The sequence below is a fragment of the Bombyx mori genome, chromosome 19 (genome assembly GCF_030269925.1).
Source record: "Bombyx mori chromosome 19, ASM3026992v2".
Taxonomy (NCBI): Eukaryota; Metazoa; Arthropoda; class Insecta; order Lepidoptera; family Bombycidae; genus Bombyx; species Bombyx mori.
Window position 1 is genome coordinate 580,609 of NC_085125.1, and position 19,671 is coordinate 600,279.

The 19,671-nt window shown below is 42.7% G+C and overlaps 2 protein-coding genes across 6 annotated transcripts in view; one reads left to right on the forward strand and one right to left on the reverse strand.

Moving 5' to 3' along the window:
* The window catches only part of LOC101737057 (protein prickle), a 358,717-nt gene that overhangs the window by 320,703 nt on the left and 18,343 nt on the right, over window positions 1-19,671 (reverse strand). Inside the window, exon 2 of one of the 4 annotated variants that reach the window (XM_062673850.1) lies at window positions 327-457. The exons of the other annotated variants lie outside the window; for them this stretch is intronic. The gene's annotated coding sequence lies outside the window, so the exon portion shown is untranslated. The remainder of the gene's footprint in view (window positions 1-326; window positions 458-19,671) is intronic. 4 annotated transcript variants of the gene reach the window in all.
* On the forward strand, window positions 5,739-19,329 carry LOC101736399 (solute carrier family 22 member 1). 2 transcript variants are annotated; one of them, XM_038017607.2, is made up of 8 exons: window positions 5,739-5,948; window positions 7,378-7,814; window positions 8,377-8,572; window positions 13,038-13,138; window positions 13,781-13,932; window positions 14,807-15,421; window positions 16,503-16,684; window positions 17,953-19,329. In XM_038017607.2, the coding sequence occupies exons 2-8, from the start codon at window positions 7,648-7,650 to the stop codon at window positions 18,172-18,174; spliced, it is 1,635 nt and encodes a 544-aa protein (XP_037873535.1). In that variant the 5' UTR covers window positions 5,739-5,948; window positions 7,378-7,647; the 3' UTR covers window positions 18,175-19,329. The 2 variants fall into 2 exon arrangements, with proteins under 2 accessions (XP_037873535.1, XP_062529845.1); XM_062673861.1 differs by having other exon boundaries at window positions 5,742-7,814; window positions 8,377-8,644.

Consider the following 19,671-nt stretch of genomic DNA (forward strand, 5'->3'; position numbering starts at 1 on the left):
TAAAAAAAAATGCTACTCTTTTTTATGGTTTATAATTATTGTTTTTAATATATAATTGTCAAAAAAAGCATTTTTTTTGTATAATTTCTAACTGGAACTCAATGTACTTTTTACTCTGACAAATTAAAAAATTCCAAAACAGAGTACTGCACCGGCAACACCTTTTAAGATTCCATTCTCGTACCGTACGACTGTTTTACGAAATAAAAAAAAATCTTAAATTTACGCGCGTAACAAAAATAATAATAACCTTGACAAATCGAAAATTCTTTTTCGGAGAACGTATATTCGTAACGGACTGTCTTCTAAATTTTATTGCCTAACACTTGCTTGTTATCGTGAACGAATAAAAAAGGTTTTCCGTGCATGTAGTTGAAGTGTAGACTAATCTTTTTTACTTTAGTAGTATTATAGTTTTCGAGAATTCACTCTGCTCAACTGCTTAGTACTGATGTACCTGAAACAAACAAATTAGTTCAAATAAGTAAGTGTATTATAATAGCAGCTATTTGCAACAAAGTCCCGTGAAATCGGTCTCACTATTTCGGAGTTTAACCAAGAAAAGACAGATAAACCTTTATTTATTTATTGCTTAGGTGTAGTAGTGTGTACGAGCTCACGGCTCACCTGATGTTAAGTGGTTACTGGAGCCCATACACATCTACAACGTAAACGCTGCCACATACCTTCAGATATGAGTTCTAAGGTCTCAATTTTTACACAACAACGGCCCACCCTTCAAACTGAAACGCATTACTGCTTCACGGCAGAAATAGGCAGGGCGGTGGAACCTACTAGTGTGGACTTTTTTTCCTACCTATTCTAGTAAGCTCGAGGGGTTATTCTAGATTCGCCGAATTAGTAGGTGAGCTCACGGGGCTCAGACCTCATGACGTTGCTAACGCGAACTCTAGCAAAAGCCGTGCTTCGCAGAATCTACCACCGGACCGGAAACGCGACCCACTGAGAAGATCCGGCGAGAAATTCAGTGGGCTGTGTCTATGGATTAATTCACTCACCGAGCCCTTCGTCGCAAGCGACGGGTTTGACGAGAACGATGACCGGTGCTTAGAATCCGGTGCACAAGACGTCCTACCACCAGTTTTTTTGGTTCAGAATCCACAGAATTAGAATATTACTTCATTATTAGCGTCATCTTGTAAACATTATTTAAATTGGAATCTCTAATTCTATGAAAACCTATGAAAACTTAGAATCGGACCCTCCGAGCTGTTTGCCGACACAAATGTCCGTCTACTCGACTGCCTCACAATTACAATCTGACTTGCGATTTCGTTTATCCATTTAACTTTAGGACGGGGAGATGTGATACTGCTTACTCATTTCCATAGATTATCTTCCAACTTAGAAAATTCTTTTGAAAATTGAAAACCGATCGCGTCTTTACTCTGAAGTACGGCGTTCATAAAGACCATTTCTATACATTACGTGGCTATGGGATGCTTATGTTTACAACAATCCGACTGATAATTTGACCTATACAATACAATCTAAATTTTTGAAGGGTGGGGCAGCCGTTGTACTGTAAAAACTGAGGCTTAAGAACTCATATCTCAAGGTTGGTGGTGGCATTTACGTTGTAGATGTCTATGGGCTCCGGTAACCACTCAACGGACACACACACACAAACCACAAGTGGGCCGTCAACTCGTTTACCGACTTCGCAAGAAAAGAAATCGAGAAACTGTACCCATTTTTCTAAATAAAACGCTAAAATACGCATCGGTGTAGTTTCTGTGTTTTTCGTAATTCTAAGCAGTTAGTTAAAATAATGTAACTATAAAAATCGCATGTACCACTAAAACTGGTGGTAGGATCTCTTGTGAGACCGCGCGGGTGGGTACCACCACCCTGCCTATTTCTGCCGTGAAGCAGTAATGCATTTCGGTTTGAAGGGTAAGGCAGTCCTTGTAATTATACTGAGATCTTAGAACTTATATCTTAAAGTAGGTGGCGCATTTACGTTGTAGATGTCTATGGGCTCCAGTAACCACTTAACACCAGGTGGGCTGTGAGCTCGTCCACCCATTTAAGCAATAAAAAAAAAGATCAACAAACAACAACAAGAGGTCCTACCACCAGTAATAAAATGAATAGTAAGTAGTACAGCGCGGATTCCTCGCTGCTAAAGCGTGAGTTTGTTTAACAGAATTGCACGTTCTAACAACCTCGTGCTCTTGACAGTGAACGGTGACCGTTTTACGCCACCACGTCAACTACAAATGGTACACAGCATTTCGACATTTTAGTGTGAAAATCACAAGAGGTTCTCATATCGGATATTTGTGCACGATTATTTCTTTTGACAGTAATTTGAAGCTTTTTATTATTTACTCGTTCGTACCTGCTCCGAGTTTTGTAAATTATATCTATATATGTAAAAATGAATTCGTTAGTCTCGCTAAACCTCGAGAAACGGCTGGACCGATTTGGCTAATCTTTAATTATTTGTGAAAGTCCAGAGAAGGTTTAAAAGGTAGATAAATATGAAAATGCTCGGAATGAAATAAAAATAACAATTTTATTTTTCCTTTGATGTGTCCTCCGTCGGACGAATTCCTTTTGTTTGTTTTAAGTTTATTTTATACAAAAGGTCTTTTATTTGTCAATTGAGGCACTACAAAGTTTGCCGGGTCAGCTAGTAAATAATATATTTATTCGCTTCAACAAGCAACCAATTAGGAAATAGTCAGCCGCCCGTGGTCAGATCAGAGCCCCGCTGTAGCACGGCCGATCAGTACACATTTGTTTTTTTATTAATTGAATGTCCGCGAACGAATCATACAACGAAGAAACTGGGCGGGCAGCCATCATACAACGCAAAATATTTGACAGATGCCTGAATCTCGCTTACGACATTTTCAAGACAAGCTTGCGTATATACAAGTTCTGAACAATAACATTCGGACCGTCGGTCTACCGAGCAATTCCACCCGCTCGGTGGAAGATCTTCCCTTCGTCATTTAAGCTTCCCACAAAACAGCATCTATCTATCTTAATAGATGAACTCGAAAATTCATTTTTATTACAAAGCGGCTATCCCGCCCTTCTATACAGACAGCAAGACTGCTTCACAGTAGAACTATATAGGCAGGATGATGCTGACCGTAATTATGCAAGTCTTCTGTTAGTTTTGATTCTATCAAAGTTGTTCCTTCCGCGTGGAAGTTGTTTGTGAGCACGTATTGAAATCAAATTTAGCCGCAAGATTGGCCACGTAATTATCGAACATTTTTAATGGATTCGTTCGCGTTCTTCTTGGAATTCTTAATATTCACTGAACATACATAATCCGTTTGTAATATTATATTCCGAGTAAAATTGTCATTGTGTTTGAGATTGTGCTTCACAACATTAGTAGTGAGCGGATCTTTGGTCAGCACCCAGTGATGAAAATCTATTTCTTATGCAAAAGTTATCACGATTTACATAATTATTCGGAATATCTTAAAAATTGTTAGTGTTCAAATAGATATATGTATATTTAAATCAGTGGTAAGTTCATATTTGAAACACCTGTACATTGCCTAATCGAATCAAAAAGTTTTCGTTTTAAGCATTTAAATATATATTTTTTGCTTTAAATTCGATACAGTACACTTGACGGCTTGTCTTCATCTTCATGAATCTGGCAAAAAATTCACTTATAAAATACTAAAAATTATTCCTTCCCTCCTAAATACTCAAACTAAGCTAGAATAAGCTATGGAATGAGCTCCCCTCCACGGTGTTTCCCGAGCTCTATGACATGTCCTTCTTCAAACGAGGCTTGTGGAGAGTATTAAGCGGTAGGCAGCGGCTTGGCTCTGCCCCTGGCATTACTGGAGTCCATGGGCGACGGTAACCACTCACCATCAAGTGGGCCGTGTGCTCGTCTGCATACAAGGGCAATAAAATAAAAAAAGCTAGCTAAAATAATAAGCAAAAATTTGGGTAATTTAATTTACTTTCTGTTTAAAATTCTTTTAACTATATATCCCTCAGTCTTAAAATAGGCATATTGTTTCGTGTTTTAAATTGATCAATCCTGTTTAGAGCTAAGTGGTAAAATGTAAATTTATCATTAATTTGCGTTTTAAGCATGAATATTCATGCTTTCCGACGGTCTTGTTTATTTAAGCAATTAAATATAAATATGAACAGAAGTGTGATAAATGTTGATAATCTAATGAATGAAACGATAATATGCAAGTATCCGAAATTGTAACGCTAAGCGCGCCCACTTGTTCCGCCGTCTTATCTGTGATTCTATTGGGGCCAATTCTTTACATTTGTATAATAGGCAAGGATGAAACGTTATAATTTTATTGCCGTGTACTTGACACTCGTGGTGTTATGAGTTATATAAGTATAATGGCGAGCTATAAGAATTTCTGCTACTCATTAGTACTGGTGGTAGGACCTCCTGTGAGTCTGCGCGGGCAGGTACCACCGCCCAGCCTATTGCTGCCGTGAAGCAGTAATGCGTTTCGATTTGGAGGTTGGGGCAGCCGTTGTAACTATACTTGAGACCTTAGAACTTATATCTCAAAGTGGGTGGCGCATTTACGTTGTAGATGTCTATGGCCTCCAGTAACCACTTAGCACCGTGTGAACTGTGAGCTCGTCCAACCAAGCAATAAAAAAAAAAAAAAAAAAAAAAAAAAAAAAAAAAAAAAAAAAAAAAAAAAAAAAAAAAAAAAAAAGAATCATGGCTGAAAATGGCCAGTCTAGCTCAGGTGTCAATATTAAGGATCTAATATTAAGTGGTTAGACATGTCAGTGCTATCGCCTCGGGACACGAGATAGAATTCTATACGTCATGATAATCGCCTTATCGTTGCCGCCGCTGATTACTCCCCGAATCCTGATCACGCAGGAGCAAGTCACCGTCGTCGCCCTAGACACGTCCTTACGGATCCATCAGATCCAATAACTCTTGCATTAGATACATTCAGCTCTAACACTTGGAGCAGGCTGAGGAACCCCGGTAACCGTACTCGTCGAACTTGACAAAGAGGTCGACGTGCAACCTAACCCATGCATCAGCCCGCTGAGTTTCTTGCCGGATCTTCTCAGTGGGTCGCGATTCCGATCCGGTAGTAGATTCATTCGCGAAGCAATTGCTCTTGAATTATTAGGTCTCCTTCGGAGGCGCTCGGACAGTTGTAGCAAATCCCACCCCTCCTGGCTGAGCCTTTGCTCGCCCATCTGTCCTGGTGAAGCTGGAAAGGCCTCCGGGCCACCAGTAATCTTTCATAAAAAAATAATAATAATAATAATTCTATAACAGCTATCTTCTATCTTTTCAGTAATCATAAAAAAATAATAATAATAATAATTCTATAACAGCTTCCCAATCCTTCAAACCAGAAATAGTTGTGGTATAAGAATATGGAGGTCACTCTGGATATGTTTACAAAAATGATATGATTCCATAGTAATAGTATGATTGTAAATACATAAAAAATTGTGTCACTTCAATATTTTAATTGCGATGTGAAAAATGTTAAAATTATTAAATATACTTTAAAATTACTAATGAAGGCATTTTTGTATGAGATATATTTTGGTTATTCGCTTAAATTTGGACATTGAGTGTCCACTTGAAGTAATTATAATTAATTATTTTTAACATTTAATTATACTTTATGAAAAAAATGATTAACTAATGGCACTTTTTAAGCGTGTGGTCAGACTGTAGTTAAAGGTAATAACCTTGTTAGTTTAAGATAAGCGTTAGTTTAATGAAAGACGCGGTCCTAGACAGGCAGACACAACTGAAATATATAAATATAAATAATAACCGAACAGTGAAATAAATAGTGAACATTTGTTTTCAATGGTGCTAAATTTTCGAAACAAAACACAAAATAGCTAAGTTACAATAGAAAAGTATAGAAATGTTAAATTTGTGAGGAGCTTTGATTCGAACAGACTCGGCGAAGGTAACAACGATATTTTGGACGCAAATTGTTGTTCAGAACCCAGGTCTACACGCTCGAAGACCTAACATATTCTTGGGCATCACCAAATCCGAATTGAGGAAGGCCTTGGAAACGACCGGTCGATCTCTGCTCGCGTTAGAATCAGAATCTAAAATCGCGTGTTTGTTTCTTTGTAACTGTCCACTTTTGAGTTTTTTTTTTATATCTTTATTTAAGGAGATTATTCACCTAGTGAATATGTCACTCCATTGTGCAACAAAAGATAGTAACAAACAATTATATAAAAAAATATAAAGGAAACTGTTATCGTCTCTGAAGGCCCACCAACACTATTTTATAAAGTGACTTAGCCATTTCGGATTCCGGAAAGGCTAATACGCAATTTACACCTCCAACTTGTCGAAAATCTGTATATATCTACGTATATTTATTTATTTATTGCTTAGATGAGTGGATGAGCTCACGGCCCACCTGGTGCTAAGTGGTTACCGGACATGAGTTCTAAGGTCTCACTTTTAAGAGTACAATGGCTGTCCCGCCCTTCTAACGTATTATTGCTTCAGAGCAGAAATAGGTAGGGTGGTGGTACTTACCCGTGTGGACTCACAAGACGTCTTACCACCAGTAAAAAATTGCTAGGATAACTTCAAAATACCACACAATTAGAATACATTAAAACGGTATATTTATCTCTACACGTTCCTACACACATACCAATGAATCTTAGTCTTTAAAGCTAGTCCATAAAGATTATGGTAAGACGCGTGTTCTATTATACCTACATATTTAAAAACAAATCTTTACCTATGCAAGTCTTGTGAATATCTGTATGTTTGTATGTTCGGGCATGACCCAGAACTTAATGGATATGAGGAATATTGTGGAATATATATTCTTAATGCCTTTGTAGGCAGACGAGCATACGACCCACCTGATGGGAGATAGTTACTCATAGATATCGGCAGTGCCAAGCTACTCCTGAGGACTCTGCTCCTGTTTAAAGAGGGTCATGTCAAAACCCTGGAGGGGTTTGAGTTCAGGGTTGGATGGTGCGTGGTAAAAAGAATCCCTGTAAACGCACTATAGATAATCGCAGTGGTTCCAGGTAAATAATGTTATGCAGCGGCTTGGCTCTGCCCTTGGCATTGCTGACCATGAGCGACAGTGACCACTTACCTATAGGTGGGCCGTATTCTCGGCTGCCTACAAAGGCAATATATTTTTTTTAAATGGGTATCACTAAATCAGCTTAAAGCTGAAACATGTTTTATTATGTTGGTCTACAATTACGCATAATCACGACAATCACACGCATTAGTGCGTCTAAAATCACAAATATACCCTAACCATATCTTTTGTAAAAGCCACAATAAAATAATTTAAAACTTAAATCTCATTTGCACTTATAAACTTAAAACATCATTTACAGCTTAAACCCCGAAATAATGTTGTTACGCGATGCGAGACAATATTTAATCAAAGTCTTGACATAACAACTTGATTTTCTTTGCTTATCTCCATCATATCATAACATGCAAGCTATCGTTATTTAAATTTGCACAACTCAACACTCAATTTAGCATTCGTTCCATAAAGTTGTCGTGAATGACATGTTAGAGTGTCAAAGAAAATATCTGGAGGAAAAGTGGTAAAGAATAGGCAAATTGGGGAGACTGGACGTTTCAAGAGCGTATTCAGCATGTCTGATCAACCAGAAGAAAAAGTTCACTTGGATGAGGTCTTGGGTCAGCTAGGAGCCTTCGGGAAACATCAGCTGCTGACTATGGTGATGCTGTCCCTGGTCTACGCCACTAATTCTATGTACAACGTCAACTACGTGTTTGCTGTCGAAGATGTTGGTTACAGGTACCTGATTTTTTATTTCAATCCAATTAAGAACATTTTCGCATTCAGTCCCGTCATGCTAAGCGCGTCACCTTTTTTTTTATTGCTCAGATGAGTGGACGAGCTCACAGCCCACCTGGTGTTAAGTGGTTACTGGAGCCCATAGACATTTACAGCGTAAATGCGCCACCCACCTTGAGATATAAGTTCTAAGGTCTCACGTATAGTTACAACGGTTGCCCCACCCTTCAAACCGAAATGCATTACTGCTTCACGGCAGAAATAGGTAGGGTGGTGGTATCCACCCACGCGGACTCACAAGAGGTCCTACCACCAGTAATTACGCAAATTATAATTTTGCGGGTTTCATTTTTATTACACGATGTTATTCCTTCACCGTTGAAATCAATCGTGAACATTTGTTGAGTACGTATTTCATTACAAAAATTGGTACCCGCCTGAGATTCGAACACCGGTGCATCGCTCAACACGAATGCACCGAACGTCTTAACCATTAGGCCACGACGACTTCAAATACCTGACAGCATACTTAGGCCAATCATACTAAAGTGTCCATTCCCAGGTGCAAAATCCCTGAATGCGACGCCTCCAATCCAAAATACTTGACACCGTGGATGGAAACAAACAGTCTACAAGTAGGAGACACTGTCAAAGAGTGCCGGAAATATCCTATTAACGACTGCATGCACCTTAATATGAGCAGCGACACTGAATGCGACGAATGGATTTATGAAAACCCAAGAAGTTTCATTGCGGAGGTTAGCTCTATTTACCTACATCCAATATTTGTCGAGGGCCGTATCTGTTCATTCAACAAGACTGTGCGCTCGGTGTGTATTGTCAGGATCTATTAATATTATTACTCGAACAAGGCCTACCCGTAAACTCCGTGCACCGCATGCACACAGGACGCGGGAGGGAGCCATACAATATGGTTCTCGTCGCCCTCCAGTCTACCCCCGAGGGTAAGAAAATCTTTAACGTCCGAACTGTCTGTAGGCTTTCCGGAATCACCGTGGAAACCCCTCATAAAAAAGGCACTCCGAGCCAGTGCCACAATTGTCAGTTGTACGGGCATTCTTCCCGTAATTGTCACGCGCGCCCTCGATGCGTCAAGTGTTTGGACGATCACGCCACGACTCTTTGCACTCGCGATCAAAAAACCGCGACGGAACCACCTAGCTGCGTCCTGTGCCGAACACAGGGTCACCCCGCGAATTACCGTGGATGCCCCCGAGCCCCTAAAATAAATCGCCGCGTCGCGCGTCAAAACCGCCTCCGAGCTTCCGGCCCTGACATCAAAGCCACGGCACCCTCTGTGCCGAAGGCTAAGCCTGCCTTCGTGCCGGCGCCGGTGCCCAGCGGCTCGGCCTGGGCTAAACCGTTGCCGTACACGAACACGGCTGTAGCTCCCTCCCCCGCGATTCGTCCCGTCCCCGCGATACGTCCCTCCCCCGTGATTCGTTCCTCCCCCGCGACCAGCACTCCGACCGCGTCCGATAATCTCGCTCTAGCGATCGACTTTTTTCAGTCGATCAACTTTGAGCGTGTTAATGCTTTGGGTGACGCCATTCGCGCCGCCTCCACTGCACAACACTTCATCGCCGTTGTGCAAGAATACGCTGACGTATACGCGTCGTTAACTACGTACGTCCTCCCCTCGCTCCGCCGGTAATCAATGGCGTACATAAGTAGAATAAAGCCCCTATCCGTAACGATAGGATTTTTTAACGCTTACGGTCTCGCAAATCAACGTGATCAGGTTTGTGATTTTTTGCGTGACCATCAAATTGACATCTTTTTGGTGCAGGAGACCCTGCTTAAGCCCGCGCGCCACGACCCTAAAATCGCGAACTATAACATGGTTAGGAACGACAGGCTCACTGCTCGTGGTGGTGGTACCGTCATTTACTATAGACGAGCCCTGCACTGCGTCCCACTCGACCCCCCCGCGCTTTCTAACATCGAAGCATCAGTATGCCGAATCTCACTGACTGGACACGCGCCGATCGTTATCGCGTCCGTTTATCTTCCACCGGATAAGATCGTTCTAAGCAGTGATATCGAGGCGCTGCTCAGCATGGGAAGCTCTGTCATTCTGGCGGGCGACCTAAATTGTAAACACGTCAGGTGGAACTCACACACCACAACACCGAATGGCAGCCGGCTTGACGCGTTAGTCGATGATCTCGCCTTCGATATTGTCGCTCCGCTAACCCCGACTCACTTCCCGCTAAATATCGCGCATCGCCCGGATATACTCGACATAGCGTTATTAAAAAACGTAACTCTGCGCTTACACTCGATCGAAGTAGTTTCAGAGTTAGATTCAGACCATCGTCCCGTCGTTATGAAGCTCGGTCGCGCTCCCGATTCCGTTCCCGTCACGAGGACTGTGGTGGATTGGCACACGCTGGGCATCAGCTTGGCTGAATCTGATCCACCATCGCTCCCGTTGAGCCCGGACTCTACCCCGTCTCCTCAGGATACCGCTGAAGCCATAGACATCTTAACGTCACACATCACCTCGACATTAGATAGGTCATCGAAGCAAGTTGTAGCGGAGGACTTCCTTCACCGCTTCAAATTGCCCGACGATATTAGGGAACTCCTTAGAGCTAAGAACACCTCGATCCGCGCCTACGATAGGTATCCTACCGTGGATAATCGTATTCGAATGCGTGCCCTACAACGCGACGTAAAGTCTCGCATCGCCGAAGTCCGAGATGCCAGATGGTCTGATTTCTTAGAAAGACTCGCGCCCTCCCAAAGGTCTTACTACCGCTTAGCTCGTACTCTCAAATCGGATACGGTAGTAACTATGCCCCCCCTCGTAGGCCCCTCAGGCCGACTCGCGGCGTTCGATGATGATGAAAAAGCAGAGCTGCTGGCCGATACATTGCAAACCCAGTGCACGCCCAGCACTCAATCCGTGGACCCTGTTCATGTAGAATTAGTAGACAGTGAGGTAGAACGCAGAGCCTCCTTGCCACCATCGGATGCGTTACCACCCGTCACCCCGATGGAAGTTAAAGACTTGATCAAAGACCTACGTCCTCGCAAGGCTCCCGGTTCCGACGGTATATCTAACCGCGTTATTAAACTTCTACCCGTCCAACTCATCGTGATGTTGGCATCTATTTTCAATGCCGCTATGGCGAACTGTATCTTTCCCGCGGTGTGGAAAGAAGCGGACGTTATCGGCATACATAAACCCGGTAAACCAAAAAATCATCCGACGAGCTACCGCCCGATTAGCCTCCTCATGTCTCTAGGCAAACTGTATGAGCGTCTGCTCTACAAACGCCTCAGAGACTTCGTCTCATCCAAGGGCATTCTCATCGATGAACAATTCGGATTCCGTACAAATCACTCATGCGTTCAACAGGTGCACCGCCTCACGGAGCACATTCTTGTGGGGCTTAATCGACCAAAACCGTTATACACGGGAGCTCTCTTCTTCGACGTCGCAAAAGCGTTCGACAAAGTCTGGCACAATGGTTTGATTTTCAAACTATTCAACATGGGCGTGCCGGATAGTCTCGTGCTCATCATACGGGACTTCTTGTCGAACCGCTCTTTTCGATATCGAGTCGAGGGAACCCGCTCCTCCCCACGACCTCTCACAGCTGGAGTCCCGCAAGGCTCTGTCCTCTCACCCCTCCTATTTAGCTTATTCGTCAACGATATTCCCCGGTCGCCGCCGACCCATTTAGCTTTATTCGCCGACGACACGACTGTTTACTATTCTAGTAGAAATAAGTCCCTAATCGCGAAGAAGCTTCAGAGCGCAGCCCTAGCCCTAGGACAGTGGTTCCGAAAATGGCGCATAGACATCAACCCAGCGAAAAGTACTGCGGTGCTATTTCAGAGGGGAAGCTCCACACGGATTTCCTCCCGGATTAGGAGGAGGAATCTCACACCCCCGATTACTCTCTTTAGACAACCCATACCCTGGACTAGGAAGGTCAAGTACCTGGGCGTTACCCTGGATGCATCGATGACATTCCGCCCGCATATAAAATCAGTCCGTGACCGTGCCGCGTTTATTCTCGGTAGACTCTACCCCATGATCTGTAAGCGGAGTAAAATGTCCCTTCGGAACAAGGTGACACTTTACAAAACTTGCATAAGGCCCGTCATGACTTACGCGAGTGTGGTGTTCGCTCACGCGGCCCGCACACACATAGACACCCTTCAATCTCTACAATCCCGCTTTTGCAGGTTAGCCGTCGGAGCTCCGTGGTTCGTGAGGAACGTTGACCTACACGACGACCTGGGCCTCGAATCAATTCGGAAATACATGAAGTCAGCGTCGGAACGATACTTCGATAAGGCTATGCGTCATGATAATCGCCTTATCGTTGCCGCTGCTGACTACTCCCCGAATCCTGATCATGTAGGAGCCAGTCACCGTCGACGCCCTAGACACGTCCTTACGGATCCATCAGATCCAATAACCTTTGCATTAGATGCCTTCAGCTCTAATACTAGGGGCAGGCTTAGGGACCCTGGTAACCGTACTCGTCGAACTCGACAAAGAGGTCGACGTGCAACCTAACCCATGCATCAGCCCGCTGAGCTCGCCGGATCTTCTCAGCGGGTCGCGATTGCGATCCGGTAGTAGATTCATTCGCGAAACAATTGCTCTTGAGTTGTTAGGTCTCCTTCGGAGGCGCTCGGGCAGTTGTTAGCAAATCCCACCCCTCTTGGCTGAGCCTTTGCTCGCCCACCTGTCCTGGTGAAACTGGAAAGGCCTTCGGGCCACCAGTAAACTTTCAATCATAAAAAAAAAAAATATTAATATTATATTCCTTTTATGTTGTAGCTGACCTTGATTACAAACGCGACCAGTTGAAGGCCCGCCCTCCTGCTGCCATAACCTATAATTATAAGAACGGCGTGCTTACGTGCCCTCAATGTGCAAGGAGTTTTGCCGCGAAGATAGGCTATATAAGCCATCTTCGAGCGCACTAGCGCCAAATCGACGGATAGGAGTCAAAGTGGTCGCCATGGCCGAAATCGGTCGGATGATGAAAAAAAAAATTTTTTTTCAAAAACTCATTTGAAGCATATAATGGCTATTTAATTAATCTAATTGAAACTTCAATCACACAAAACTATAAATAAACTGGTTTAGGGTATAGTGTAGATGAGCTAGTGGTAGAAATAGTAAAATATAAACATAACGCCAGATAGCAAAATGATCTACTTTGGTTTTAGTTCAATCTGGCGTGCGAAGACTGGAAGCAGACATTAGTCGGAACTGTCCATTGTTTCGGGAGCATGATCGGTCAACTAGTCCAGGGTCAATTATCTGACAGGTAAAGGTAAATTGGTCCGTCCTTAGTAAACTAACTATCACCGTTATTCCAATGAAACTAACACTTTAATCTAATGTCGGAGATGTGGTCATAGCAAAGCATCAGATCGACTGTACGACGCATCAATTTATCTACGCTACTATTTTACAAAAAAAATAATATGCTTAGATGGGGGGACGAACTCACAGCCCAGCTGGTGTTAAGTGTTTACCGGAGCCCATAGACATCTACAACGTAAATGCGCCACTCATCTTAACATATGAGTTCTAAGGTCTCAGTATATTTACAACGGCTACCCCGCCCTTCAAACCGAAACGCATTACTACTTCACGGCAAAAATAGGCAGAGCAGTGGTACCTACCCGTGCGGACTCACAAGACGTCCTACCACCAGTTCTCAATAATAAAATAGTAAAATTGATTAAGAAATAAAATTAAGGTATTACATTGAGAAAAAACAAAAAAAAAAGCCCGCTGAGTTTGTTTCGCCAGTTCTTCTCAGGACTGTGGCTTTTTTTGGAACCGGTGGTAGAGTTAACATTGTTATTGATATTTTGACATTCAACAAGTGTGTTATATACTGACATCTAAGTTGAAATAAATGATTTTGAATTTGAATTTAAGACCGTCGATTATTTTCTAGGTTTGGTAGAAAAACGGCAGCAGTATTCGCTGGAACTATGGGAGCTGTTCTAGGTATCAGCAAGAGTTTCTCCACTTCCTTCTGGATCTACATAGTTTTAGAAGGACTAGAAGCGGCTATCGGAGATGCGCTTTCGCCCATGTTCATGTTGAGTACGTTAAGTATCAGAAATTAGTTCACTCCTATTGTATTATTTTTTCTGTACTAGACAAGGACGTACTGACGGCCTACTGGTTTAAAATTGTTACCAAAGCTCATATATCACTCACCCTGCCTATTTAGTAGGACCTCTTGTAAATCCGCGCGGGTAGGTACCACCACCCTGCCCATTTCTGCCGTGAAGCAGTAATGCGTTTCGGTTTGAAGGGCGGGCCAGCCGTTGTACTATTAAATACTGAGACCTTACAACTCATGTCTCAAGGTGGGTGGCGGCATTTACGTTATAGATATCTATGGGCTCCGGTAACTACTTAACACCAGGGGAACCTTGAGCTCGTCCACCTATCTAAGTAATAAATAAATAAATTAAAAAAAACCACAGCGGTGGGTATCCTAATCGTGTGCTGGATAGGCTGGATGTTTCAAATTAAATTCTATAACCACTATTAAAATGTAGTATAGTACTAGCAAGTATAGTAATAGCTTCGCACTGGAGTAGACAGAATGATGAACCCAATGCGTGATGAATACATAGGCAAAAGAGCGCATCTGAATTATTTACTTAGTGTTTGATACTCAGTCCAGTTCGTAGTTCCATGACCTGTAAATTACTTGAGGTTTTTTGTTTGGATTGAAAAACGTAAAAACTGCTAAATTGCATTTAACTAATTTGCACCGCTAAGAAATTTGATTTAAAATACAGATAATTATTTTAAGTAAACCAGAAGTTTCAGCGTCAGCAGAGCTTCAAACAATTAAAACTACTACTTCTTACTCATCACTTTAATTCTAAAATCTGCTTTGGTAAGCATTGTTAAAAATTTAATCAGTTCGTTTGATTTTTGATTGATTATTTTATTTTCCAAGGTGTCGAGTTAGTAGAAAAGAAACGAGCCGTCCTCTACCAAATGGTGCTCCTCAACTGTTATACTTTAGGGCAAATTGTGATGCCGTTCATAGCCTGGGCCGTACCATACTGGCGACACTTCCTCCGAGTAATCTACGCTCCTACGCTCATCATCTTGACATATGCGTTTTTCTTGGACGAAAGCATCCGTTGGCTGGTCAGTAAAGGCAAAAACGAGAGAGCTACACAGCTTATCACGAAAGCAGCAAAAAGGAACGGTGTAAAAATTGATAAAGCAATGTTAAGTAAACTGGAATATATTGATGAAGACAAAAAAAACATTACTGACAAAAAAGCGCTTTTAAAAACTTTCAAATCCAGAATTATGATGCAGAGGTTTATGGTGTGCATGGTGTGGTGGTTCACGATGACACTGATCAATTATGGCATGATGATCAGCTCTGTGTTCATAGATGGAAACAAATACATCAACTTCGCACTGTTGATGCTAATGGACATTCCGGCCAATGTCTTCTATTGGTTGGCGCTTTCTAAATACAAGAGGAAGATACCTTTGATGGCATCATTTTTGATTGGAGGCATTTTTTGTGTTTCACAGCCTTTTGTGCCTAAAGGTATAGATATTTTATATTTGTCAAATATATTCTTTTTTTTTTTTATTGCTTAGATGGATGGACGAGCTTACAGCCCACCTGGTGTTAAGTGGTTACTGGAGCCCATAGACATCTACAACGTAAATGCGCCACCCACCTCGAGATATAAGTTCTAAGGTCTCAGTATAGTTACAACGGCTACCCCACCCTTCGAACCGAAACGCATTACTGCTTCACGGCGGAAATAGGCGGGGTGGTGGTACCTACCCGTGCGGACTCACAAGAGGCCCTACCACCAGTGATTACGCAAATTATAATTTTGCGGGTTTGGTTTTTATTACACGATGTTATTCCTTCACCGTGGAAGTCAATCGTGAACATTTGTTGAGTATGTATTTCATTAGAAAAATTGGTACCCGCCTGCGGGATTCGAACACCGGTGCATCGCTTCAACACGAATGCACCGGACGTCTTATCCTTTTAGGCCACGACGACTTCAATTTCCCAACTCTAAGTCTTGAATTTAGTAAATAAAAATCTAGTACAATCTTTACGTAGCCAAGCATAAGTTAATCTGAACCCGCTAAGAACCCCTGTAACTAATTGCTGGAACGGTATACTTAGGATATAACCAAGGTTACTGAAAACGGCAGATGCAGACTCCTTACCGCGACGGGGCAACACAAAGCCGCCGTCACCCGAAACAATCGACGAATCCCCCGGACTTGCTCTCAGTGCTTTTAGGTCTCTCAAGCACCGGTCACCGTCCTCATCGAACTCGTCTATTACGACGAAGAGCTAAACGAGCGAACTAACGCATAGACACAGACTACTCAGTTTCTCTCTTCTCAGTAGGCCGCAATTACGATCCGGTGGTAGGTTTTGCAAAGCACTGCTCTTACTAGGGCTGGTGTTAGCAAATTCGCTGAGCTCGTGAGCTCACCTACCCGTCCGCGCATAGCCGGAATAGCCTCTTATATCCTAAGGGATACCAGACGATTAATCCTAGAAAATACCGAACATCTATAACGAAGATCTATGTTCAGGACCAGGCACTTAACGGTTGATGTGATGATACTTTATTTTAATTATATTATTCCAGGATATGCATGGGTAGGCCTATGTCTGTTCATGGCCTTTGAAATGCTGGCCACCTTTTCTTACAACATAGTGTATATGTATACTTCAGAACTGTTTCCTACTTACACCAGGAACTCTGTTCATTCAATTTGCTCGGCTTTTGGAAGAGTTGGATCTTTGGTGGCGCCGCAAACCCCACTTCTTGTAAGTTTATTTCAATTATAATGCTTAAGTAATGTTAACATTGTGAACGCAGCTTAAAAAGATGGTAAGGTAAACACTAAATTATCCAAATTACATTTGGTATACGACTTGATCATATTTATGGCCGTGAAGCAAGCAAGATCACACTCTTAGTGCGTAGATCTGTGAATTACATAAGGTAGGTTTTTTTTTTTTTTTTGTCAGGAGGAAATCGCCGGACTTCCGCCCTTCACTGGGGATGGAGGGCGGGGCATGTCGGAGTCGAACCGACTAAAACCTCCTGTCTCTCAACAACCAACGTCCAAACCTCGCATGAGACAAAACTCATGAAAAGGCAAAGGGGGGGGAAAGTGAATCGTTTAGTGCGGAGCACATCTCTCCCATCACCCTCCCCCTCGGGACGCCGGACTGGCGGTCCGCGCCGGTCGGCGCCACGACCACCAGCCCTCTCGGTCGGCAGGCTATCCGAAGCCCGCCTAGATGGCGCCGGTTAGAATGGTCTATCCTACGGAATACCCCGCTGAGTCAGAACCAGCGTGGGTTGAGGATAGCCGGCCTTCCATCACCCGGATGCTCATGCATAAAACGCGTGCACAGCAGCTTGCACGTCGTCTTCTTAGGCCCCCTTCGCCGGTCCCCAGGCCGACATGTGAGGGGACCCGAAACACTTAGAGGGCCAGGGCGTGGGCGATATCCGCCTCCCTGGCCCCCGCTCGACGGCGGCGGGCCTGTGCGTCTCTCACGCGCCCCGCCGCCTCCTTCTGCGAGATGGTGCACTCGCAGAAGTCGAGCATCGCCTTCCACGACTCGTCGTCACCGAGCATCGATGCCACAACACTCGGCAACGACAAGTCGTTTCCTATTTTTGCGACGAGGACACGGCGCCACCCCTCCCATGCGGGGCAGGCGACGAGCGTGTGCTCCGCCGTGTCCAAGTCGCAACCACAATGGTGGCACTCTGCCGTCGGCTCGGCTCCGATCCGGTGCAGGAACTCACCGAAGCAACCATGCCCAGTGAGCACCTGCGTGAGCCGGAAAGTGAGGCACATAAGGTAGGTAGCAAAGACCAATTTACCACTATGTTTTCAATTCTTGGAGTTATAAGGGCGCAATAGCGTTCTCACTAGTCCCCTTTGCTGGCGACCTGTAACACTATTCTTTAAAATTGGTTGACAATGAGTCCGACCGTCGTGTACATTAGTTAGTACAATACCATCTGTCACTATAATTTATTGCGAAAGTTAACTCAAATGTACTTAATATTTCAGATGTCCTACTGGTCTGGTCTACCAAGTCTACTTTTTGGTATAACCTCACTAGTAGCTGGTTCTCTCACCATCTTCATGCCGGAAACGGCCAACATTGAACTGCCTGATACCGTGGAAGAAGCCGAAAAGATCGGGCATAAAACCAAAGAGAGAATAGTAGATCAAGCGTTATTGAGGATAGAAGAAAAAGATACAAAAAATAGTACAAAAGCAGAATGTTAGACAAATGAAACTGAAGATTAATGTTAACTTCAGTTGAAATATTGATTGAATGCAAGTTGAAAGCATTTAAAATCAACATAAATTACTACTTAATTAATTATAAGTAGCATACATTCCATAAAAAAAAATTCTGATAATAATTTAGACAAATAGATTTGCATGCAGCAGAGATGCGAATGTTGCGATGGATGTGTGGAGGAACGAGAATGGATAGAATACGGAATGAATATGTTAGAGGAAGTCTGAAAGTGGCACCTGTGACAGAGTAGCTGAGGAGTGCACGTTTGGGATGGTATGGACATGTGATGAGACGAAATGAAAATGAGGTTGTTAAACTATGAATGTGGAAGGATTTAGAGGAAGAGGTAGACCTAAGAAGAAATGGATGGATTGTGTGAAAGACGATATGGGTAGGAGGGGAGTGAGCGAAGAAATGGTATATGATAGAAGAGTATGGAAAGAGAAAACATGTTGCGCCGACCCCAGGTGACTGGGAGAAGGGCAGGATAATGATGAATTTAGACAAATAAAGTTTCTCGGAAGTATAGCATATTAATAAATGCAAAATTGTGTAATCGAAATGTTTTTAAACCCAATACATTTGTTAGCTTCCAATTGATTACGAATTACTGATAATTTACTGATTTTGGCGAGCCTTTAAATTTTGGCATATTTTTTACTAATTCGAGCAATACAGAAAAAGCCAAATAAGCTACACCCATTGAAGATCCCGGAACCCCAGGAGAACGGGCACCACACAGGAAAATGCTTCTGTCCTGAATCCACATTTATCCAAATTATACAAAGCATGCAGAGCGTGCACCAATTATGCAGGCCAAACTTGGTTCTAAATGTGACGTAGTATTGGTACCGAAAACCGGTTAATAAGGAGCCAAATCTTTAGAAGAATCCAATCAGAATAATAGTTGAAGTTCTCTTCATATCATATAAAAACAGCTCTGCCCTGCTTAGTCTGAATGTTGAAGCAGCCCTGAATATCCGAGTGGATGCATCCATATCACGATATAGAAGGAGATTTCTAGACCACAATTTTCAAAGACACTGATGCTGCTGTGAACAGCTACATATCCAGATGCATTTTGAATGCAGAAAAGTGTAAACATCAACCGTACAATAAAAATGTTCTCAGACATATTCGGCTCGTTAATCTTTCTCAACAAACTGCAGAATTAGATAATGATAGCGGTGTGCCTATATGACGTTGTCAAATATTTGACTTCTTTATTTTATTATATCAATACAAGCGGTGGGCCGCAGCTTCGTTCGCGTGAGCGCAATTACTCATGTTACAAACAAAAAGGTTTTATTCAAGTAAATTTCGAATTGAACTAAATTATAATTGATTCCAGCACATAACATAGATCCATGCAATCATTATTAAGGTGAGATTTATTACAATAAATCTAAATAATATATAAACTAGATGGAAAATATAAAAATATACAAAAAATATACAGTAAAAAATATATTCGAAGT